At 46.1% G+C, this 24,671-nt stretch overlaps 1 protein-coding gene across 1 annotated transcript in view; it reads right to left on the reverse strand.

Moving 5' to 3' along the window:
* The window catches only part of LOC125622104 (adenosine deaminase), a 35,814-nt gene that overhangs the window by 3,103 nt on the left and 8,040 nt on the right, over positions 1-24,671 (reverse strand). The window contains exons 2-9 of the mRNA XM_048819700.2: positions 22,998-23,059; positions 19,158-19,280; positions 18,499-18,642; positions 17,176-17,291; positions 12,507-12,631; positions 3,147-3,218; positions 2,649-2,750; positions 449-516 (exon numbers count right to left, since the gene is read on the reverse strand). Coding sequence (XP_048675657.1) covers positions 449-516; positions 2,649-2,750; positions 3,147-3,218; positions 12,507-12,631; positions 17,176-17,291; positions 18,499-18,642; positions 19,158-19,280; positions 22,998-23,059 — 812 coding nt within the window. The remainder of the gene's footprint in view (positions 1-448; positions 517-2,648; positions 2,751-3,146; positions 3,219-12,506; positions 12,632-17,175; positions 17,292-18,498; positions 18,643-19,157; positions 19,281-22,997; positions 23,060-24,671) is intronic.

Raw genomic sequence — 24,671 nt, forward strand, 5'->3', positions numbered from 1 at the left:
AATACACTAAAAAAACCCCACAACTTGCAACCCAGTTTGGCTACTTTGTATCCAGCTAGATAAACAAATTCCTATGAAAGTTATAGTTTGCATTCCAAAAGGTCATGTTGCTATTCACCATCCTATTTTTGCAACAACAAACCATTTGTTGGATATATGTTCAAAGTGCTCGGCCCCACTATCCACTCCCGAGCCAGACAGCAATGCACTGAAATCAGGAGCTTAGCCTCCTGTTTGCTCAGGGCAGGGGCCTGAGGCTGGCAGAAAGCTCTCTCATAAAAAAAATCTAACAGTATATTTGTTACAGAGGCTCTGAACTGATCCCTTAGCCTATACACAATACTCTGACAAATGGTTAGAACTTGCTTCTCATGTGAAATAATAAGGTAGCTATACAAAAGTGAAGTCTGAATTAATTACTTGAAAATAATATATTTAAACGTCTTACTGAATTACTGGGTGTTTCCTAAAGTCTGGATCACATGCTCCAGTGAGAACACTGCACAAAAGACACGTCTATATGTGTAGGGGGGGGGAAAAAGGCAGAGTCAGTCTCTTCCATAATGCTGCACACAGAGACAAGTTCTGAAGCTCTACAGGCAGGGGCTGGACCTGAAAAGCACCATATAGATTTACAGCTCTGTGAAAACAATAATGATCATCAACTCCCAGCTTCTGCAATGAGCATTTACCCCCATGCCTGCTGGATATAAACATTTTTGAACACTTGTTTTTTAGCTACTTGTTTCTGCCCATGCATAGAAGCCCCTTGTCATTCCCACCCCATCTCTCTCTCCCACCTTAGCCCAGCCGTTCTGGTAAAATAGCCCTCATCGGAGTGAGCAGTGACCTATGATATTGCCGTGTGTAAATGAAACCTTGGCTAGGAAAGTGATCACAGCCATCTGCTCAGGATGGTTTTGTTAGTTAGTTTACACTAAATACTCCTGGGGGAATTCTGCACCATTGTGCAATGCAAAATTTACACAGAAATTAATGTTGTGCATGCAGAATTTCCTTTCCCCTCCCTCATGACAGAAATGGGCTGCAGAGCTGCTGGCCACCAGTAGGGTCTGCTAGACTCAGCAGAGCCCAGCTCACAAATAGAAGACACTGCTGTGGGGAGGGAAGGGAGCTGGAGGTTCCCCACAGCTGCAGTTCTCAGCAGGACCGGAAGGAAGGAGGCAGTGTACAGCATCAGGTGGTTTCTCCCTCTGGATCCTTGGGCTCTGAGGTGTAGGGGATAGGCTGACCAGATAGCAAGTGTCAAAAAATCAGGACAGGAGGTGGGGGGTAATAGGTGCCTATGTGAGAAAAAGACCCAAAAATCAGGACTGTTCCTATAAAATCGGGACATCTGGTCACCCTAGTAGGGGATGTGGGCTGGGCCATGGGGACGGAGGGGTGCAGGTGACTCCACTAGGGGGGCCTTGCAGCTGGACTCTGGGGGGATGCCCCATGACTGGGCTCTGGGGGTGAAGGGGCAAAGAAACAGGAACTGGGTTGTCATATGGGTTTCTTTAATTCTCTACTCCTCGGGGAATTTTTGTGTGTGTCTGTATTGTTACAGACATACATGCTGACAGGTATTTTGAAATAAATTACTAAAGTAATTGAAACTGGCATGATTATATAGTGTTATTTTGACAAATATAGCCAAAGCCCCGGGCCCTTTAAATTGCCGCTGAAGCCTGGGTGGCGCGGACCAGGCAGCACTGAAGGGCTGGCTGGGGGAGTCTGGCCCCAACCCTCTTCCGCCCGAGGCCCTGTCCCTTCTGGGGGCCCAGAGCCGTCCCCGCCCGACCTTGCCCAGGACCCCAGCCACCCTTTGTACCGGTAAGTCCATTAAGTTACTTTCACCCGTGCCCAACACTCTGCCCCGGCCTGGAGCCCCCTCCTGCACCCAAACTCCCTCCCAGACAGAAACTAATATAACAGCTGTTCTAGGGTAAGAAGCAGCAGGCTATTTTGAATTATCTTAACTATATTCTACATGTTTTAAGACTGAAATGTAACCACAGAATGGCTTTATGTTAATTAAAAGGCAAGTTTAGTATAGGGTTAATAGCCTCGATGCCATAATTGTGATCATTTTGTTTCAAATTAGGAAAAATACTTGTATACAGGTACCCCACAAAATCTAATAGCCCTAGGCCCACAGGAGAGTTAATCCAGCCCTGGTGACTCCTGTGAGCCTAACACCATGACCACCACTCTCTGGCTGGGAAGGGGTAAAGGCATCGGTCTACTCAGAGAGCTGGTGCTGTTCCAAGCACCAGCTGAAGATGGACTAGATAATACAGGCTCCCCTTCCCCAAGGCTGAGCATGACTCGACCTCTAGCACTCAGCACAGAGAGGGATCCAAACTTGTATCCCCTCACCAGCCTAGTCAGTTAAACGCTGGAGCCTTGTATGTCTGGTTTCCACCAAGAGTCTCAGCTAAATTCAAACTGTGGCGTGGCGAGCGGATTTCACTCTAAATGCTGTTAGCACTTGGACTCCAGGTAGCAGCAATTTCACCCCTATAGTAAAGGCATTTACGTCCATGTTCATTATCTAAAGTGCTGACTTGCCATACAATGCAAATGAGGGCTGATCTCTCACTCTCAGACAGAACGATCCCCACCCCTGCAAAATTAGTGATTACCTCAAAATGCATCTTCCTACCCAACAGCTCCCTATAAAGGGCTGGATCTTCCAGGACATGGTAGCCATGGCCAATCCGCTCGGTCTTCAGGACATTGATTGCCTGTAGAGAATAGAAAACATGTAAAGTCTCTCTTAGCTCTGTGCAAGGGCCTGACTCCTGCTAATCCCCAGAGGATTAGACAGGCCCACAGGAGCTCCTGAGCCCTCCAAGCCCCAAACCAGGACTCCAATCCACGCCTGCATGCATGACATGGGGGCCCAGTTCCTAGGAGAGCCTGCTCCTTCCAAGCGCTATATGAGGCTTGATCTCCGGATCCCTCTTTGTATGATGCACAGACTCTGCTCCCTTAGAGCAATGGGGGGATTTGGCTCCAAGGGGCTACTGAGTGATGGGCCAGGATTTGGCCCTAGCTACCTTTGTCCCCTGCATTACAATACAGAGTATTTTGCAGCTCTGCTGTAACTTATTCCACTGCCCTGCGCTGGGGTTTCTTACCTCCTTGATGACAGACGGTGCCCCAACCTCCCCAGCGTGGACAGTGCGATGAATGCCACATCTTTCAGCTTCCTGGAAAAGCCCACATGAAGCAAAGAGTGAAAACACTGCTGTGGGTTTGGGGAGGCACAGAGGCCGGGGGTAGGGGGGGAGAAGGGATGTGAACAAACTATCAGGACAGCAGCCCCACCACTGACTTCTCTCTGCCTTTAAGACAGAACGAATGCTTTCAACAGACCATTAGGCTGAGAGCTCCAACCCCAGGAGTAACAACTGTGGAGCAACACAATCAAAACAAGAAGAAAATCAATTACCAATCTCACACAGCGTAGGAGCTGGGTAGGTGAGTGTCTGGGAAGCCCAGCCAGCACTAGGGGATGAAAGCAGTCACCAGCTGGCAGTTATTCATAGCCCACATGCTGCAAGTTCGGTGAGTCTCAGTCCAGTCCCTGGTGTCCACATCACACAAACACCCCCACAACTACAGTACAACTGTCTCTGTTGCTGGCAGTCTCAGCAGACAGACCAAGGACTAACTGAGCCATGGAGGCCGACCTGTCCTCTCCTCCCCTTGAGGCACGCTGGCTGAGGTGATGGGGCAAGGGGGAAGCTCCCACTGCTGTGGCCTCTGCCGTACCTGTTCTAGAGAGGAGGGCCTGCTGTCTCAGGAGCTCTTAGCTTGGCACCTTTCATCAGTCACACACACACACACACAGGTTGCTGTAGCTGTTTGGTATTACTGAATTTTTCAGGTGCTTTGTGAATTTTCCACTTGGTTTGCAGCCACTGCATATCCAGGCTCCGCTCTAAATTACTGGGTAAGACACGGCTCCACTTGGTATGTTAATAAGAAAAGCCCTAGATGCGTCCACTTGAAATTAAACCGAGACTCCCTGTGTCTGCAGTGATAGCTTTGTTTTAACAGACTCTTGTCATATGTCCTGCACAGAACAGGGACTCAGACAGTTACCCCGAAGGCTGACCATTCAGTCAGGGCTAAGCTTACCAGTCTTTCCCTTCACACTGGCCTTTCACTCATGTGGGAAAATGCTAATTTGGGGAGTTCTGAGGATGAACAGATTAATCCAACCCCCGCTGAAATCTATGGAATGACTCCAGCATGTTTTGGATTGGCCTCTGAACTATCAGAGCGAAATGCTTCTCCTACTGATCCCTATGATTGATTAAGTAAGAGTGAACGAGAGTTTTGCCATTGACTTCAATGAAGCATGACACGGCCTTCAGGGCTCTGAGCAATGTGTTTCAGAGAACTCAGAGGCAACAATTTAAGACAAAGATTCTGTGCTCAGGCAAAACTCCTTCCATTCCATCAGTTCCAGTTACCTGCTCTTTCATTAAGAACCAATGTGTCTGCTCACTTTTATTGTTTATTTACCTATCCCCCTTTGGTGCGCTCCGCGGATTAGAAAACAGCGAGATGGGCAGGAATTTCTGTGGGGTTGTGCACTGGGGAGGAGGGAAGCCAGGAATCTCTCTCCCACCTCCACTCTTAGAGTACGTCTACACCGCAATCACTGGCACGACTGGAGCTCGGGCAGACATACGGAAGTAGATTTAATCTAGCTAGCTCAGGTTCCAGAGCAGTGAAGCTGCAGTAGCGCACGCTTCAGTGTGGGGTAGCTGCCCAAGAATGACACAGGGCTACAGATAGGTCTGTACAGTCCACACCGAAGCACGTGCTCTCACACCTTCACTGCTCCACGATCTGAGATAGCTGGATTAAAGCTTAGCTCAGGTATGTCTACATGAACTGCAATCACACCCCTTGATTGCTATAAAGACGTCCCCTCCAAACAGCCTCCTCTGACTCTAAATAACCCAGAACTTCCCAACCAAGGAGACTGTCCATTCCTCTCTGCATGCTTCTTTGATTTATAACATCACTTACCTAGGACTTTAGCACAAGCTAATTATCTAAAGTCACAGCTTCAAGATCTTTACATGGCTTCCCTCCATGATCTCCCCACAACCTACTGCAGGCAAGTCACAAACAGAACTCCCCCTACTATCCCCAACTGTAGTGACAGTCATTGACTCCTCCCAGCCAGAGTTTAAATGGCAACACAACTGAAAACTGGGAACATGGGTCCAAAGGCAGACATCGGATCCCTTCATCATAAGCCTCTCATTTCATAAGTCATATTATCCATGCTACTGTTGATGCGTGAAGCTCCAATGTGAGGGCAATTTAGAAAAGGATATGGCAAATTGCCGGCACGATTATGATGGGTCCCACACTTCCTCTTCTTGGGGGGGTTCAGGGCACAGTTTTCTGCCCCTGAACTAGGGTATCTACTGTCCCACTAGTAACCCAGAGAAGGGTAGTGGAGAGGGAGGGACCCGGGCCCACCCTCTACTCTGGGTCCCAGCTCAGGGGCTCTAGGGATAGCGGTAAACCACTTGAACTAGTGCTTCCTTCCTCTGGACTACTTCCCTCTCCTGCTCTTCAGCTTGTGGGGCTTCCTGCCCTCTCTCTCTGCACAAGCCGGGTGTATCTTTACCTAGGGTCTTGGTCTTCTAGCCAGCCATGGCACTTCTCCAAACTGCTCTCTGCTCCAACTCCAAACCACTCTACTCCAACTCCTTCCCCTGGCTGATTGAAGCAGGGGGGTTTTATCAGGTGACTAGCTTCAGGTGCTGTAATTGGCTTCAGGTGCTTTTAATTAATCTATAGAAACCTTTCTTCCCTCTACAGGGAATAAGGCTTCTCCTCATCCTGAGACTTACATCTCTCTCCTATATCACTCTCCTGCCTTCTGGCCTTGCTGTATCGCATATCCTACCCCCCTGCTCAACACCATGGGGTTGGGCTACTTGGGACAAGAGGCAATGCTTTTGTGACAAGCCATCTGCGTTGTAGTGTTGGCTTCCGGCCCTATGCTGTCCTCGGAAATGAAAGGGTTGCAGAGATAGGAACCATCTAGTCACTCTTGCATTCTTCTCCTTGTTTCTGTGCATCCACTGGAGCGGGGCGTGGTCTGTCACCAGGGTAAATCGCCGCCCCAGTAGGTAGTATAAGAGTGTTTCCATGGCCCATTTTATCGCCAGACATTCCTTTTCAACAACAGCGTACTTTTGTTCCTTGGGGAGGAGCTTCCGGCTGAGGTACAGGATCGGGTGTTCCTCCTCCCCTACCATCTGCGAAAGGACGGCTCCTACCCCTACTTCTGAGGCATCTGTTTGTAGGACAAATTCTTTCTTGAAGTCTGGGGCTATGAGTACTGGATTTCAGCAAAGGGCTGTCCTTAAATCTGCGAATGCTCCTTCTGCTGCAACAGACCATTTTACTATCTCGGGGCCCTGAGCCTTTATCAGGTCCGTCAATGGCCCTGCTCTTGTAGAGAAATAAGGGATGAATCTCCGATAGTACCCTACTAACCCAAGAAAAGCTCTGACCTGCTTTTTACGGACTGGCCAAGGACAATCTTGTATTTCCTCCACTTTGTTCCATTGGGGTTTTACCAAGCCTCTCCCTACTACATACCCGAGGTATCTGGCCTCAGCTAGTCCTATCACTCACTTGAGAGGGTTGGCAGTGAGGCCAGCCTTCTGCAGGGCGTCTAGTACCACTTCTACTTTCCCTGGGTGTGTTTCCCAGTCAGGGCTATGGATGACTATATTGTCTAAATAGGCAGCAGCATACCTGGTGTGGGGTCGCAGCAATTTATCCATAAGTCGTTGGAATGTTGCAGGGGCCCCATGGAGTCCGAAAGGGAGGACAGTGTATTGGAACAGGCCATCAGGTGTAGAGAAAGCAGTCTTCTCCTTGGCGTTCTTGGCCAGGGGAATTTGCCAATGTCCTTTGGTCAGGTCCAGAGTGGTTAGGTATCGGACCTTGCCTAACTGATCAACTAGCTTGTCAACACGTAGTATCTGACAGGCATCGAATTGGGATACTTCATTCAACTTCCGGAAGTCGTTGCAAAGCCTCAGGGTGCCATCAGGCTTGGATACTAGGACGATAGGGCTGGACCATTGGCTGTGGGATTCTTCAATAACCCCAAGTTCCAAAATCATCTTCACTTCTGTCCTAATTTCCTCTCTTTTAGCTTCCAGTATCCAGTACGGTCTTATCGTCACCCTTATTCTGGGCCTGGTGAAGATATGATGTTGGACCAGTGTCGTACGGCCCGGCTGTGTATAGAACACATCTTGGTTCCGTTGGATCATATCAATGACCTCTGTTCGTTGTTCTGGGGCTAACTCGGGGGATATCCTCACCTGCCCTTGTGGGTCATCCGTCTGAAGTGGAGCTCTCCGAATGACCAGGCACCTCTCTCGGTCACACCAGGGCTTCAATAAGTTTACGTGGTAGATCTGCTCTGGTCTTCGGTGTTTGGTTGTCTGACCTTATAGTCCACTTCCCCAATGGCTTCCACTATCTCACGTGGCCCATGCCAGCTGGCCAGGAGTTCGCTTTCGGCTGTCAGCACTAGCACCATCACCTGTTCTCCCGGCTGAAATTTCCGTACTTTCGCCCAGCGGTTGTAATATGTCCACTGGGTCTCTTGTGCTTTTTCCAAATGTTCTCGTACTACAGGGGTTGCTCGAGCTATTCGCTCTCTCATCTGTGTCACATGCTCAGTGACATCATTTCCTGGGTTGGGTTGTTCTTCCCAGTCCTCCTTGGCGATATCTAATATTCCGCATGGGTGGTGTCCATATAGTAGCTCAAAGGGAGAGAAACTGGTGGACACTTGGGAGACTTCCCGTATTGCAAAAATTAGGTATGGTAGAAGGGTATCCCAGTCTTTTCCGTCCTGTACTACCACCTTCTGGATCATACCTTTAAGGGTGCGGTTAAACCGCTCAACCAGTCCATCTGTTTGTGGATGGTGGACTGAGGTCTGTATGGCATGGATGTGGAGCAGCGTACATAAGTCCTTCATTAATTTCGATATGAAAGGGGTTCCTTGGCCAGTCAGGATCTCCTTAGGGATGTCCACTCTGGCAAAAATCTGAAGTAGTTCTTTTGCTATTGCCTTGGATGTGGGGTTTCTTAAAGGAATGGCTTCTGGATACCGTGTGGCATAGTCAAGGATGACTAATACGTTTCGGTGGCCCCGTGCTGATCTTTCCAGCGGGCCCACTAGGTCCATGGCTATCCTTTCAAAAGGGACTTCAATAACAGGCAAAGGTACTAATGGGGCCCGCAAGTGAGGTCGGGGGCTATTCAACTGGCATTCCTGGCAGGAGGTACAATAGTGTTGGACCTCCACGCGTATTCCTGGCCAATAAAATCTTCTTAGGACTCTATCAAGTGTCTTGTCTACTCCTAGGTGTCCCCCAAGTAAATGACTGTGAGCTAACTCTAGTCCTGCCCTTGTGTGTTTCCGTGGGACTAAGAGCTGCTCTACTTCTTCCCCTCGAATTTGCACTATTCAGTACAACAGATCATGTTTGATCACATAATACGGCCTTGGGCCTTTGGTCTTTCCTTTCACGGGTACGCCACTTACTTCCACTACCTCCTCTCTCACATTCACCTATAGCGGGTCATTGGCTTGGTCCTGCCCAAAATTCTCATGTGCGGTACCGATCTGACCTAACTCCATGGGACCTATTTCTTCTCCGCCCCTTGGGTTGGCCCTAGTTGGGCTAGGAACCGCCTCCGAGTCCTCACTGGCCTGAATTGTCTCCTGACCTCCTGAACAGGTTCGCTTACCAACAAGGGAGGCTTTCTGGTTCTCTGCTAAAATCCTGGTCCCTAGCCTTTTATCTGCCCTCTTTTCCTGCCTAGACTTTCGGGCTTTCCCATGGGATGAAAATAGCTCTGGGGCAAATTCGGCAAAAATTGTGGTGAGGCTATCTGTAGGTGCCTCCGTCTCAGCCCGGGCGTTGCTACCCTCCCCTGACTCTACTGGGTGAAGTAAGTTCTCAAACCCAGGGAAGTCCCTACCAATTAAGACCGGGTAGGGGAGCCTAGGGACCACCCCTGCAGTTACCCTGGTAGTGTTTCCCTGGATCTCAATCTGTACTGGGGGGTAGAAATTTATTGTGCCATGAACGCACGTTACCGCTGTGGTTTTGGCCCGAGTTAGTTGGTCTTGCCCCACGAACTTCCCCCAGACCAGTGTGACAGCACTCCCGGAATCTACTAATGCTATGGTTGCAATACCATTCATCTTTACTGACCTTGTATACCCATGTGAGGTCATTGCGACCCTGACCAGGCCGATTAGGCCACATTGTTCCCCCAGATCCCCCAGATTGCACTGCATAGGCTCTTCCCTGTTGGGGCATTGGGCTGCTATATATACACTCGTAACACTGACCCCTTATCTCGGTTACCGCCCTCTGCCTGGGGCTATTTGGTCAGCCCCCCCAGCCCTCTCTTCCCAAACCCCAGGTCCCTTCTTGGCCTTGGGCCATTCCTCAGTATCTTTCCTCCCAGTTATGGTTCTTCTGTAGTTCTCAACAATCCGGGGCCTTGGGTTTGGGGCTGTCTTCCTGGTTTGCTGTCTCTCACCCCCTGGGGTCTGGAACAGTTCACGGGCTGCCAGCTGTCTTTCCAAAAGGGAGACCAACTCACTGTAGGTAGAGGGGTCATTCTGGCCAACCCAAGCACGGAGGCCTGGTGGTAGCCCCCTCATATACTGGTCCAGTACCAGGAGCACCATCATTTTTTCAGAGCTGAGGGCCTCAGGGCGCAGCCATTTCCGGGTCAGGTGGATCAGGTCAAACAATTGCGAACGTGGTGTCTTGTCCTCTGTATACTGCCATTCATGAAACCTCTGGGCTCGCAACACCGTGGTTACGCCGGATCTGGACAGGATCTCTGCCTTCAGCTGGGGGTAATCCTCCGCAGTCTCTGCAGCCATATCGTAGTAGACCTTCTGGGCCTCTCCACACAGGAACAGGGCGAGGATACCAGACCACTGATCTCGGGGCCAGGCCTCCCACAGGGCTGTTCTCTCAAATGCCAGGAGGTATGCCTCTACATCATCCTCCTGTGTCATTTTCTGTAGGTAGTGGCTGGCTCATATAGTCCGGGTTCCGTCGCCATTGTGGTTCCGCTCCATAAGGGCCTTCATCTGGTTTGCCAGGTCCTATAGCAGAGCTGGGTCCTGGGCAGCCTGATTCATCAACAGCCAATTAGTCTCCTGCTGTACCCAAGTCGCCTCCTGTTGGGCGGTTGCTTGGATTCGGGTAGCCTCCTGCTGGGCCGCAGTGGCTTGTATTAGAGCCTTGACCATGTTGTCCATCTTGGGGACGGAATGGTTTTGGTTAACCCTGGTTTAAGTCCCCATCGTGGAGATCCCACTCTTAACAACACATGTGGCAAATTGCCGGTACGATTATGATGGGTCCCATGCTTCCTCTTCTTGGGGGGGCTTCAGGGCGCAGTTTCCTGCCCCTGAACTTGGGTATCTACTGTCCCACTAGTAACCCAGAGAAGGGTAGTGTGGCAGCACTCCCGGAATCTACTAATGCTATGGTCGCAATACCACCCGGGGCCCTCCCTCTACTCTGGGTCCCAGCCCAGGGACCCTAGGGATAGTGATAAACCACTTGAACTAGTGCTTCCTTCCTCTGGGCTACTTCCCTCTCCTGCTCTTCAGCTTGTGGGGCTTCCTGCCCTCTCTCTCTGCACAAGGCGGGTGTCTCTTTACCTAGGGTCTTGGTCTTCTAGCCAGCCACGGCACTTCTTCAAACTCTCCTCTATTTCAACTCCTCCAAACTGCACTCTGCTCCAATTCCTTCAAACTGCTCTCTGCGCCAACTCCAAACCACTCTTCTCCAACTCCTTCCCCTGGCTGATTGAAGCAGGGAGTTTTTAATCAGATGACTAGCTTCGGGTGCTCTAATTGGCTTCAGGTGCTTTTAATTAATCTATAGAAACCTTTCTTCCCTCTACAGGGAATAAGGCTTCTCCTCATCCTGGGACTTACATATCTCTCCTATATCACTCTCCTGCTGCCGTCTGGCCATGCTGTATCACAGGGAGCATTCTACTTTCATGCCGGCTGAGAAAGCCTGACAAATTGGAACTTTTGTTCCTTCCGTATTTCTCTGAGTCTGAATGAGATGCTGGCTTTCAGACAAGAACACGTCAAATCCTTCAGGTTGAGACATTTGGACTTTGAGACCCCACGCATAGGCAAGCTAGATATCAATTGATAAACTGTTACTTTCCGTCCTGTTTTATCAGCCTTTAAACTACGTGGATGTAGCATGATAAGCAACTAATTGATTCATCTTGTATAAAGCAGGTAAAACAATTGCACAAGATGAAGGTACAGTGCTTGATTAGTGTTCATGACAAGGAACTTCAGCATGTTAGAAAGGATAAGAAACTGCTACGCAAGTAATATCTTATCAATAAGTGCTTAATGGAAAGATGATAGCAAGTGAGAAACTGCATGGATTTCAAAAATGGCACTGGGCATTTATGCAAGGAGACACCGATTGTGAAAGTGCAGGTGCTCAAGACCATGCAAAACAAAGTATATTTCTTCCATACTCTTCCCCTCACCCTCAAGTTTTTGCTTGCACATTAGGACATTTGTAATGATTCCCATGACAACCACAGATGGCAGTCGGACTGTTAACTACAACAGTAAATGCCTGAGATATCCCTGATTCTACTTCAACCAATCACCTGACACCCACACTATTTTTAAAGCCAGTGTCCTCTCAGGCTGGGTTCCTGAGCACCCTCAGCTCCCACTGACCTATGCCAATCACGTAACTTCTTAAAATACAATCACCCCTAGAGTCCTAAAATCCTGAAATACAGATGGGAGATATTTGTATGGGGCTTCCTTTTTAAGCTACAGCAACATCTAGTTAAAAAGAATACATTTGAGGAAAGAAATCTCCTCCAATACCATCATCTTAGTTTATTACAATGGAAAAAACTTTGAACATATTTTTACACTGTTTATCTAATTGATTTAGTCTCTGCATTTTACTCAGCTGGAGGCAGTGAAGATGCACTAGCCAATTTCATATTTGGTATGGAGTTCTGATCCTGCAAATCAACGTAAGCAGGCAGCCCTATGCAGATTCACTGGAGCGCCCAGGCGGATCTGAATGCAGGCTCATTTTATCTTCCATTTCACTTTGTGGTTCTGTGCACCAGCTCAATGCTGAAGAACCAAAGTTGTAAATGCAGCTGGAACACATTTAAATAAATACATCTCTTTATACTTAAATCATGTATATACTCTATAATTAATTTAAAAACCAAATTAAAAGTAATATTTCTACTATGCCAATAAAACACTTCTAGTAATTTTAAGACATGATTTTTAAGTCCTACGGGCCACTTTTGGTCCGAACTACTTGCCAGAAAGAAATTGACACAAGATTTTTCGAGAAGCTAATTGAACAAACCTCATAAGCCTTCCTATGCTCTGGGAAGGTCTCAGCCACCAACAACTCATCCCCAGCCAGGTCTATGGCTACCACCATATTGTTCCGGTATTTCTTACACAGCTCCACCACCTCCAATGACCAGCCTGGAACGAAGAGCAGCAGGATTCAGGAAAAACATTCCACCAGGGTCACCCCTGAGCTCTTGTCCAAACCGATGTGGTTGTTCACCGGGCACTGGACACTATTGGAAGACATGATTTTGGGCTGGATGGACCACTGGTCTGACTCAGTATGGCCGTTCTTATGTTTTTATGAATAGAAAAATTAAGTTCATTTCCAGGATTTCCCCCAAGTTTGAAGCCCTATAAAAAGCAACAAAACCCTAGAGCCAGATTTACAGACCAGAGCCAGAGAGGAAGAGCCCCACCAACAAGCAAGCTCACTGCCTGTAAAGATGGTAGACATGATAGGTTTTAGCCCTGGTTATTAGGCCTTCCAAGGGGGAGCCCTTCGTTATCATTACAGCCCTTGACAAGAGCAAAACTCCATGAGTCAGCCCCAGTAGGTTGTATTATGTTGTGACTTTGCACTTTAGAATGTATGTGCCTGACTATATAGTATGGGAAGAACTCCCAGCTGCAAACCCCTGCTTTCTCATTATCACAGGTCAGACAAAAGGGGTGGGGATGGGGTGGGCAGAGAGATCCTGTTTAAAATGGAAGGGTCATGCACTAGATGGATCTACACCCATACTACCATCATCTGGAGTTACACTCTGGGCATTAAGTGCAATGGCAGAAACATAATAATCCTAAGAGTTAACTGCTATTGCACTCTTTTCATCCATAGATCCGACAGCGCTAAGTCTAAAGAAGGTAAAAGTATTATCCCTGTTTTATCGAGGAGAAGACCAAGGCATAGAGGAGTGAAGTGATTTGTCCAAGGTCACAGAGTAGGTCAGGACAAAAGCCAGGATTAGAACCCAGCTCTCCTGGTCCCCCGTTGGGTGTGCTAGTTATTTATGTACTGAGGTTTGTACTAATGACGCAAACAAGCACCCATCCCAAGCTCTAGGCACCATTTGCAAACCCTTAGAAGAACGATCCATACATTGCACACTAGTTTTCAACTCACTGAGGGCATTAACCTGGCAGCAACGTGAACAAAAAAAAAAAATCAACCCAACTAAACCATCCCTCCTACATGCAGCTGGGAAGACCAAGACCTACATAAAAAACAAAACAGCATTTAGCTGGGCACAGGGCAATCATTGCTCAGAGCAGCAGGGGCATTGTGTCTTTTAACATGTGTAGAGAAAATGATATTTTCCATACAAAGAAGCAGCATAAGAAAAAGAGCATCAAGGGACAGGATTCTATTCCCAAGGCCACATTTGACTGTGGAGGGAGGTGAGGAAGGCCTTTTCTTCCACAGCAGTGCATCTGGAGGTGCCAGATGAGATCCCTGCTTACCCCTTTGTAAATATTCCTCTCCAAGTCTAGATTTATAGGAAGCAATTAAAAAAAGATTCATCTAAACCACTTTCTGAGGACTACACAACCATCCAGATTCCCTGAGTGAAAGTGTAAGCCCATGGACAGCCTGCTGTGAAGATAAGCAAGTTTCAATGATGCCAATGGATGGAAACAGGCAGTTCTGCTTTGGAGATGGAAGAAAATGCCACTCTCTCTTAGGAGATAATGAAGGAAAAGATGAAAAGTCCAGAGGTGAAGAATTCAGGTGCTCCAGGCTCCACTGGCAGATTTAATTTCGGAGTGCTGCCAACAGCATGAGGAGCACAGCACTTCCCTTAAAGCCCTTACTCACTGCCCTTTGGGTTTGTTTAATTTTTCTTGGGGGAAGGGAGAAATCAGAGAAAACTTCTAAAAATATTAAACTAAAACAGGGAGGAGGCCAGACACAAAGGTGTGGTCGACTCCAAGATTAAATTCAACACAGCTCAGAAACACAGAGGGTGGCAGCAACAGGAGGGCAGAAGTTATGAAAAAAGAGAGAAGTAAAAGCAGTAACTGACTAGGAAACATGAGGCTTTTCTAGATGTGTCTGTCATCTCATTTAGTCTTTCTGAAGGACCTTCAGAGTTAAGACAGCAGGGGACACACTTGCTGAAGGCCCCTAACAATGCACCTGCAGTACTGCCTGGCTTTCAGGGACAAGGGCTCTGTGGCATAGACACTATAGAGTTTGCATGTGGGCAAACAGATGAGCTGGCAAACCTAGTGGGCGCACATTCATTGGCCCTTTAAAAACACAGCCTGGAATGGCACCTGAAAGGTTTTTCTGTAACTATATGTGCTTCGTGGCTTGGAAGTGATGGGCTGATCACAGTTACAGGAGGGAAAAACAGAGAACGACTGCATCTGCCAAATAACAGCAATCCACGCTTTAACTGCTCAGAGAAGAGTCTACACACTACCACACTGAGCATGAGGTCTATGATGATGGCCAGAGGAAATTATGGAAGTGACCACTCACTACAGAAATACCTGCCGCTAGTTTGGATCTGCAAAAAGAAAAGGAATACTTGTGGCACCTTAGAGACTAACAAATTTATTTGAGCATAAGCTTTCATGAGCTACAGCTCACTTCATCGGATCACTTCATATAGGATCATTTCCCACCTTTTTAGATATAGACCTGCCAGACATTACTAGTATGCCTTTTCACCACCCATCTACTAAGTATCCCGAGGCAACTGTTCAGCAAGGATTTCAAAATGTCAGTACATGCCTTTGTTTATGAAAGGTTAAGTTACTGCAAAATTGTTTCCTAGTCTTCCTGATTGTGCTATTTCTAGAATGCAGCAGGTCAGAGGCCTTAACCTGCTTAATCTAACACTTTTGTAAATGCTACTAAGGACCTAAATACCTTTGTAAATCTGGCCCTGAAACTACAGTTTCTGGCAGACCGTGCTTCCTCTTGCTCTGAGGGGGTGCAGTGTACTCCTTTTTTTATATATAAATGTATAACCCCTGTTTTAGATAACTGTATCAGCTGTGGATAAGTATTTTATTTATAGAAGTCAATGAGTTTAAGGCCAGATTTTAAAAGATATTTAGATGCATTAAAATGCAGATAGGCACCTGGTAGGATTTTCAAAAATGTTTAGGCACCTTTCGAAATCCCACTAGGCACCAGGCTGCATTTTCAGGCACCTACATACATTTAAAATTTTGGCCTTTAGTGAACGTGGCTTAGTGTATTTCACCTGTTTTTTGGACCTGGTCCTGCATAGAGTATGGAAACAACAGGTTATTTAGTTAGCCCTCATCATAACCAGACAATGGAAGTGCAGTCATTATATAATTGTTCTCCTTGCCCATGGAATATTTCCAACTTGAGCATCTACTCTGCAGCTTTACCTGAAGTACTGCCAGGTATCTTTGTTACTGCTTTTAAGTACTGATCATTTTTGTTCTACACTGTGCTTTGGGATGGTGGGAACAGCACTATCTGATAAACATTTCCAACCCCACCTCCCAAAGGAGTCCAGAAATTTGTTTCATTCTCAGCTAGGAGCTCAGGTTTCCCCATCTTTCTCATGGAATGGCATAATACTGAACGAGGTTCCAGTATGGACTGAAGCAGTGTATTTCAAGGGTTTGGTTTGTTTAATACCAGAATTAGAAGAAGGCATATTATACATGGTATTTCAATACATAACTAATAGTCTCTTCACAAGCAACCTGTCTGCCCTGAATCCCAGTTATAACAAGTAATCCCTTAACCAGGCTACATCTCCTCTAAACCCAGCTGGAGCTGTCCTGCATCACTCTACCCAGCTCTTGGTTTTTATTTTAAAGCTAGCTGCAGGAAATGGAAATGAATGACATCCACTCCACTTAACCTCTATTTCGCATCCACAAATTCATCTCTACAAGGCAGGCCCAATGTTTCTTCCTTTTTCACCTTGTATCTTGTCCTAAGGGGTACTAAACACCAGGAGAGAACAGAGCCAGAGGCAGCCATGCAGTGATCCTGAAAGGCCCCCATGGAACATTTTCCAAGTCCACACAGCCACCACCTGCACATGGGGCCCACCGTAGACACTGCTTCCCTCCTGAGGGGCCCTCTCAACAACACACTAACAAAAGAGTGACATTCAAAGCTTCCCGATGGGAGGAGTGGGGCCATAGAACTAGAATACATTGCTCTCTTGGGTTCAAACACCTGACGTGGATTGTGTATATTTCTAAAGAGACAGAAATGCCACAAAGCAGTCTTTGCTGCTCTAAGAGCTGCTGCTTCCAACTGATACGCCAGAGCATGTACCCTACCCCACAAAGTGCCTTTGACTAACCTGGGCACAACTCTAAGCTTGTCAGAAACTGCTTTTTGCAGAAATAGGAAAAACTGAGCTGGCATCCTTCAATCCTGAGACTGGGGAGATGTCAGATTTACCCGCCCCCCAGAGAGAAAAGACCTGGAAATCACTGAGTGGGTATGAAGAGTGTCTTCTCTTCCCTCCGTCTCTCTCTTCCACCAGCACATACATGGGAAATAGTCATCACCTTCCCACGGCACTGAGACAACATTCAAACCAGAACTGAGCAACTGATGCTTCCCTAACATTTCCCCAGAGGATCGCAATTCAAGGCATTTCACACACCCCTCAAAGGGTCAGGAAAGGAGGGAGCAGAGCAGCAGGTGAACTGTAATACATTACTTGGCATATGGCGCATGCAGCATAGAATAGACCTGGCTTTGATGTTGAAATGCCTTTCTCCATCCTGTAATCCCTGATTAACAAGGTGAACCACTTCATCCGGAGTGAGGTCGCCCCTGTGGGAAGAAAACTTAGAAGTTAGCTAGCAAGCTCGTGAGGTTCGATACCCCAGCAATCCCAGAGGAAGAGAAACTGCTTCCCTAATGTAACATCACTGAGCTGGCTGTATTATTGCTGTATGCTGTAAAATACAGGAGAATCCAAACACTGCCCAACCAATGTGACCACGCTGGCAAAATGCCAGAAAGCTAAGGGCCACATTTATATAAAAAAAAGGAGTACACTGCAGCCACCCTCATGTTGAACACTGGACCAGCCCCCTCAGAGCAAGAGGGAGCATGGTCTGCCAGGAACTGTAGTTTCAGGGCCAGATTTACAAAGGCACCTAATAGCACTTACAAAAGTGTCTAAGCAGGTTAGGCCTCTGACTCCCTTAGGTGCATCTGTGATCTCCCTTTGCGCCTGTGCAGCACTAGCTTCCTTTGTAACTGAGGTCCTCAGTGACCCACATCTGTTTGGAGGATGAGGGAGGCAGCACTGCAGAGCTGCGTGGGATGCAAGTTGGCCTGAGAGATGCACTTTCACAAACCCCGCGCTCGATCACCGCATTTCTTTAAATAAATGAACCAGTTTGCCAGCTGGGGAAGAGGAACTTTTTTTCTTTTGCCCAAAAAGTCTTAACATGCAGAGCTTTGCACTATCCTGGCAGCAGTGAGCAGTGTGACACAAAAAGCCACAGAAGCCTCAAACCATGTTTTGTGAGAAATCCCAGAGCTCTTCTTACAAAGCTCAGTGCTGGTTTACTTAGCGACACGCTGTTCTAAAGAGCACAGATGACATAGAAAGATAGACTGAGAGCTACAAGGGCTGCTCCCAAAGGCTCAGCCCACTAACTTTGCTGATAGAAAAGGTTACATTGTGGTTGGGGTGGGGATGTGTATCTGAACTGTGGTGACTTCTTGAAGGGGGTGCAGCTTAAGCCAAAAATCTAACAGCTGTTTCCCACAGGCAAGACAATGCCCCTGGGGCAATTGTCCTCAGAAGAGGGCAGCAGATGGAGCAGTTACCAGAGGAAGAACATTTTTAGGGGGGAAGGAAAAGCGTATACATGACTATTACTGAATTCCAGATAGAAATAAAAGGTGTGCTGCCTCCCTCCGGTCCTGAGAGCAAAACTCTGTTCTCCATTTGCTGGTCAGTGGCTTTCGCGCAGATCTCAGCGTGCTGTGTTGGCACAGTCTTACGCTTTATGGATTCACTTACTCTTCTTGGCCCCATGGAACAGGATGAACTTTGCAGTTGGCTAGGAGGTGAGGGCTGTACCTGACCTCAACATAGATGACACCTTCTTTTGCTTTCATTTCTACAAACTCATAGGCTATTCTTCTCACAGCATCGCGGTCCCCCCTGTAAGGAAAAGAACAGGATTAGTCTGATTTATGAGTTCTCAGCAACTTATGGGCTGCTGATCAACAAGATAGGGGAGAGTGGACCTGCTGAGGGTCTGAATGCTTCCCAAGAGGCATCCCCGTCTCACCAGCACATGAAAATTCATCACACACTTAGAGAAATTAGAATGCAAGAGTCCTTTGGCTTGGAAGCGACCTATCTAGTGAGTCATTTAGCTTCTCTCCCTGCATGGTGCCAGGACTGACTGCATCATCTCTAAACCAGCTGGGCAAAAGCCTACTCCCCCACTTCCCAGGAACCAGTGATTTTTTTCAGATAAGCAAATAAAATACCATGATGTTATCAATCATCATTATCATAGTAAAGGGAAATGAATACATTTTGTAGCTTAGAGTCTCCCAAGCAAGCATTCTCAGGACCATTCAAGCAAGCCCCAAATCGGCAATTCTAGCTTGCAGATGCCTGAGACCGATAAGAAACTTGCAGCAGTTACCAGGCAATAAGTTACTTACGCAATGGCAGGCAGGTAGAGAGCAAACTTTTCTAGAAACTGGGTGAGAGTGAGTGGCTCCGTGTAACTGACATGCTGCAAGAGGTCTTCAACAGTGTCACCAGGGAGCGGAATTCCTCTTTTCCTGGAAATCGATAAACATTTCACTTTTCTACTTCTCCACAGAACAGATACAGCACAGAAAAAAGGTACCTCACATATGTGCCTCTGGAGCCCCACCCAGATAAGAGAGAACTCTGATCTCTATCCTCAACAACAACAGACCCAGAACTATCCAAAGAAACTGAGCCAAACAGAACCTCTCTTTTCCTGATGCCTTGGTACTTCCTAGTCCTGGAAGCATAAATGACAAATTATTTCAAGAAAGAAATTTCCAGCCCCATTTATATAGGCTCAAGAGCTGCCAAACATCGGATTGCTTTTATCTGAACTGAGCCACGGAACCTTCTCAGGTTTGCCTGTTACTAGTCTCCAAGAGCCAGTCAACCTTGACCTTTCTGCTGAGGCTGCGAACAATTGTGATGTCGTTTCTCTGACGTGGAAATCTTTACACTGTGAACCAAAGCTGACACCCACAAGCCCCTTCACAGAGAAGCCACCAAAGAGCATCCAGATAGGAAAGCCCTTCCATTGCTACCAAAAGTGGGCTGTCTCTGAGCTTGTGAGCTGGAGGGGAAAGGCTCCAGATCTCAATACCAAGGCCTTGGCCTTCTCCAGTTCCAACAGCCAACTACACAACCTATCTTAGCCCCACCCGGATAAGAGAGGAGACTGATCTCTATCAACAATGCAGCAACAACAGATCCAGAACTATCCAAAGAAATAGAACCAAAACAGAACCTCTCTTTTCCTGGTGCCTCGGTACTTCCTGGTCCCGGAAGCATAAATGCCTAATTATTTCACGAAAGTAATTTTCCACCACAATTATACATAGTCAAGAGCTGCCAACAAACTTCGGATTGCATGTCTAAACTGAGCCACGGAACCTTCTCAGGATTGCCAGTCGCTAGTTTCCAAAAGCTGGTCAATCCTTAACCTTTCTGCTGAGGCTGCCAACAATAGACAACAATTGTGATGTGGTTTCTCAGATGCGGAAATCTTTACACTGTGAACCAAAGCTGACACCCAAGCCCCTTCTCAGAGAAGCCACCAAAGAGCATCCAGATAGGAAAGCCCTTCCATTGCTACCAAAAGTGGGCTGTCTCCGAGCTTGTGAGCTAGAAGGGAAAAACTCCAGATCTCATTACCGAGGACTTGGCCTTCTCCAGTTCCAACAGCCAACTACACAACCTATCTGCAGGAAAATAGCGTGACTGATATTGCTCCTCTGCTCAATGTACACACATGTTTTATTGCTCTGTGGTGTAGGAAATCTATGCTATGTTCAGAGTTCAATGGCAAAGGCAGTTACCACAGATTAAAACCCGGGCACTCAGCATACATCATTCATTACTGTTAAGGATTACTCTTTTCACATTGACAGGTTTCAGAGGAACAGCCGTGTTAGTCTGTATTCGCAAAAAGAAAAGGAGTACTTGTGGCATTATGCGGTTAATGCGGTTGTATCTATGCTTGGGGCCAGATTTTCAAAGCAGACTCCTAGACTGCCCCCACAAAATGCTGTCCCTGCACAAAAACCAGCATGCATTTTTGCTCTACCCTGAACTGAGCACTATATGTTGGGAGTGGTAGTTTTTGTAGGCTCCAGCTTTACAGTAGATATAAAAATAGCTCCAGTCACCTCCATTTATACAAGCATGGGGCAACCCTGGACTCCTGCCAAGTTGCAAGCACAGTTCCCTCTGGTGGTTGAAGTATGGACACTCCCATTTACAAGAGTCAAGAGAATCCCCCAGGTAACCATACAACCCAATCACCCACATTGCCATAAGGAAGTAGAAGAGCTCCAGAGAGTCAGATGTGTCAATGAATCCCTCACACGCACAGGATACCTATCCATACACTGAAATCTTTAACCCACTCCTTTGATCCTACAATATGTATAGATGGGTGAAATCAAGGGGAATTCTTACACAACATACCAAAGGGGCATCCAGCAATTAATGAGAAGGATTTTCTTGATGCACCTTCTGAATATTTATCTTGGCTGCATCGCAGAAACTATTGCAAGTTCTGAAGGCACCTTAGTCCTGGCCTGAGAAGTAATTTTTTTTCCCCACACAAAAATATTTTATCAAATCCTCCAATCCATCCATTTTAGATGATGCCACATCTGTTCCATTTTTACTGGAAATTGCTTTAATGGCTAAAGCCCCCACAACTATGTTGAAGTGTTATTTGTTGGGACATGGGCAAGAACCTGCAAAGGCTGGTTGTTAGATTCAACCTAATCATGACGTTCTTGATAACAGGGATTTCCACCACACTTTAGAAATCTGGCATTGTTTGCCAATGTCCTTTATCTTTAAATGAAACTTCTTCCAGGTGTGAAAGTTTATGTTTATCTTGTTTAAAATTATAGAGCTAGGTCCTCAAGTTGTTAATTATTTACCTTGCCACTCATCAAGTGTGTGTGTCAATTAACCAGAGTTTGCCTCCCCTACAGAGCCCATCTGCTCCTTCTTGCTTAAGCCAGCAATGAAGCCATAGCACTGAAGATTTTTCTTGGCAATGGGTTACATCTAGAGTGAGGCAATTTTTTTTTGCACAGAACCCTTTTTTTCCACTCCAAAACAAAAACAAAAAACAACCCCACAGAGTCAGGTCAAATTTGGTGTTCTGGAGAAAAAAGTTTCAACTTTTCTTCATTTTGGAATTTCCCTCAATTTTAAACAGATTTTAAAATTTTCAAAATCAAAACCAAATGTTATGGCTGACATGACACAAACCGTTTTTTCCAACATTTCAGTTTGGCAAAAATTTCAAAACATTTTCTTTTCAGGTCAACCCAAAACTATTTTTTTTTCAAGTCTGCTCCTGAACTGAATATCCAATTATTTACACAGCCCTAATTATACCATCAGGTTTTGAGATGGCAATGCAGGATCAAACAGAAAATTTACACTGAGTGCTAAGAGAAAAAACCCCTGCTGAAAACACAAACACTAGCATTAGTAGTGTGGCAAGTACAACTGACCCAGCCAATTGCTTTCTGCAGACCAGGGACTGGCAGTCAACTAAAAGGGACAGCTGGTGGCAATGCTGGTGAGCTAGCGTTGTTTGCACGTTGCAAAACTCTATTAATGAGACAGAACACTGCGCTGTTTTACGTATATATTTAGAAATGGACTCATAACTCATTCTTTCTAAATTTGTTTGAAAGCCTGACCACAAAATCTGTTTCCCCATCTAACCTGTTCGTGTTGTTGTTTATAGCTCTGTTTGGTTTGTGGCTTATGAGCATAAGGAGATGGGCACTAGGTCACTGTTTGGTTACATATTTGACACCAATTCAATCCAGTTTCCCTACTACACTACTAGAAAGTGGTCAGCTCTGTGCATCATGCACTCAGTCACAGTGCTGGTTTACACTCTGACTAGGACATGCTGGTGACAGCCATTTGTTGTTTGCACATTTCAAGCAGAGTTTCCTGGACGGACATGGACAGTGAACTTTTGAGAACTGGGTGGAGACATACAGTGCTCTATAGGACAGTTTGGCTGGCAGGGCTCAGTAAAAAAAAATCCTTGTCTTTGTCAGGTAAAATCATGCTAATGGAAAGTATTATAATTGTAACTAACACAGGACTAATCAGCAAGGACAGGGCCAAATTCTAGGAATTTTCTTTTTTAAACAGAGGTGCCTCTGTCCAGGAAATCTTTACAAATCAAAGCACCAGCTAAACACACTGAAGCAAACTGTTATTTTTAAACATCTTACTTGCCAAAGTATAAGATTGTTTCTGGCTTAATGGCTCCATCCAGGTGGACATGAAGTTCTACCTGTAATAATAATAATAAAAAAAAACAAAGAACAATGACACATTCATAAAACTGTGAAAGTAATCTCTGGATCAGAATATGCTATAAATATAGCCAGTATGGTGGAGTCACAAGATGGGAGCTAAAAGAGAGAACATAGAAAGCTACTCAATATAGAAAAGAAACATAATAAGTGTATGGGGGGGGGGGGGTTTGTTGGTTTTGTTTTTAAATGTCTGAAAATTGACAGAATTGGATTCATTGTTCTTCCCGGAGGTCACATTTTTAACATTCCCTCACAAGCAAACTATTTACAGGAACCTTAACACTGCTCAGGAAATTGTCCTACTCACATTTGGTCCCATAATGAGTTGGGGTGGAGAGGGGAGACTTTGTTTCTAACTTGCTCCAGCTTGATATTCATAACCTCTTAAACTAGTGGCTCTCAGCCTTTCCAAATTACTGTACTCTTTCAGGAGTATGATTTGTCTTATATACCCTCAAGTTTCTCCTCACTTAAAAACTACTTACTTACAAAATCAGATATAAAAATACAAAAAAGTGTCACAGCAGACTATTACTGAAAAATTGCTGACTTTCTCATTTTTACCATATAATTATAAAATAAATCAATTGGAATATAAATATTGTACTTACATTTCAGTGTACGGTATATAGAGCAGTATAAACAAGTCATTGTATGAAATTTTAGTTTGTACTGACTTCGCTAGTGCTTTTTATGTAACCTGTTGTAAAACTAGGCAAATATCTAGATGAGTTGATGTACCCCCTGGAAGACCTCTGCGCACCCCCAGGGGTACGTGTACACTGACTTGAGAACCACTGTCTTAAATGCTGACTAATCCTGATTTCTGCTTGCTGAGAATGCCATTCCATAAGCACCTCAGTTTCTCAACCAAAAGCTACCCTTGCTTTGATTATGTTTCAAAATGGTGCTTTAGTTTAGACCCATTACACTTGAGACAATAGCCCAAATCACCTTTAATTCTAAACCTCTGCTTGCCACACACTTTCAGAGATAAATAATTTCTGCTAGGAGCAAGACCTCTTGGAAGATAAAAGACTGGTACCTTTTCAACACGTGGTGGATGTTGCAGATTATTTGCACTTGTCCTTGTTGAACCTCATCAGATTTCTTTTGGCCCAAACCTCCAATTTGTCTAGGTCACTCTGGACCTTAACCCTACCCTCCAGCGTATCTACCTCTCCCCGCATCTTAGTGTCATCTGCGAACTTGTGAGGGTGCAATTAATCCCATCATCCAGATCATTAATAAGGAAGTTGAACAAAACCGGCCCCAGGACCAACCCCCGGGGCTCTCCACTTGATACCAGCTGCCAACTAGACATCGAGCCGTTGATCACTACCCATTGAGCCCAACAATCTAGCAAGCTTTCTATCCACCTTACAGTCCATTCATCGAATCCATACTTTTTTAACTTACTGGCAAGAATACTGTGGGAGACGTTATCAAAACCTTTGCTAAAGTCAAGATATATCACATCCACCGCTTTCCCCATATCCACAGAGCCAGTTATCTCATCATAGAAGGCAATCAAGTTGGTCAGGCATGACTTGCCCTTGGTGAATCCATGTTGACTGTTCCTGATCA

This window comes from Caretta caretta, chromosome 13 (genome assembly GCF_965140235.1).
Source record: "Caretta caretta isolate rCarCar2 chromosome 13, rCarCar1.hap1, whole genome shotgun sequence".
Taxonomy (NCBI): Eukaryota; Metazoa; Chordata; order Testudines; family Cheloniidae; genus Caretta; species Caretta caretta.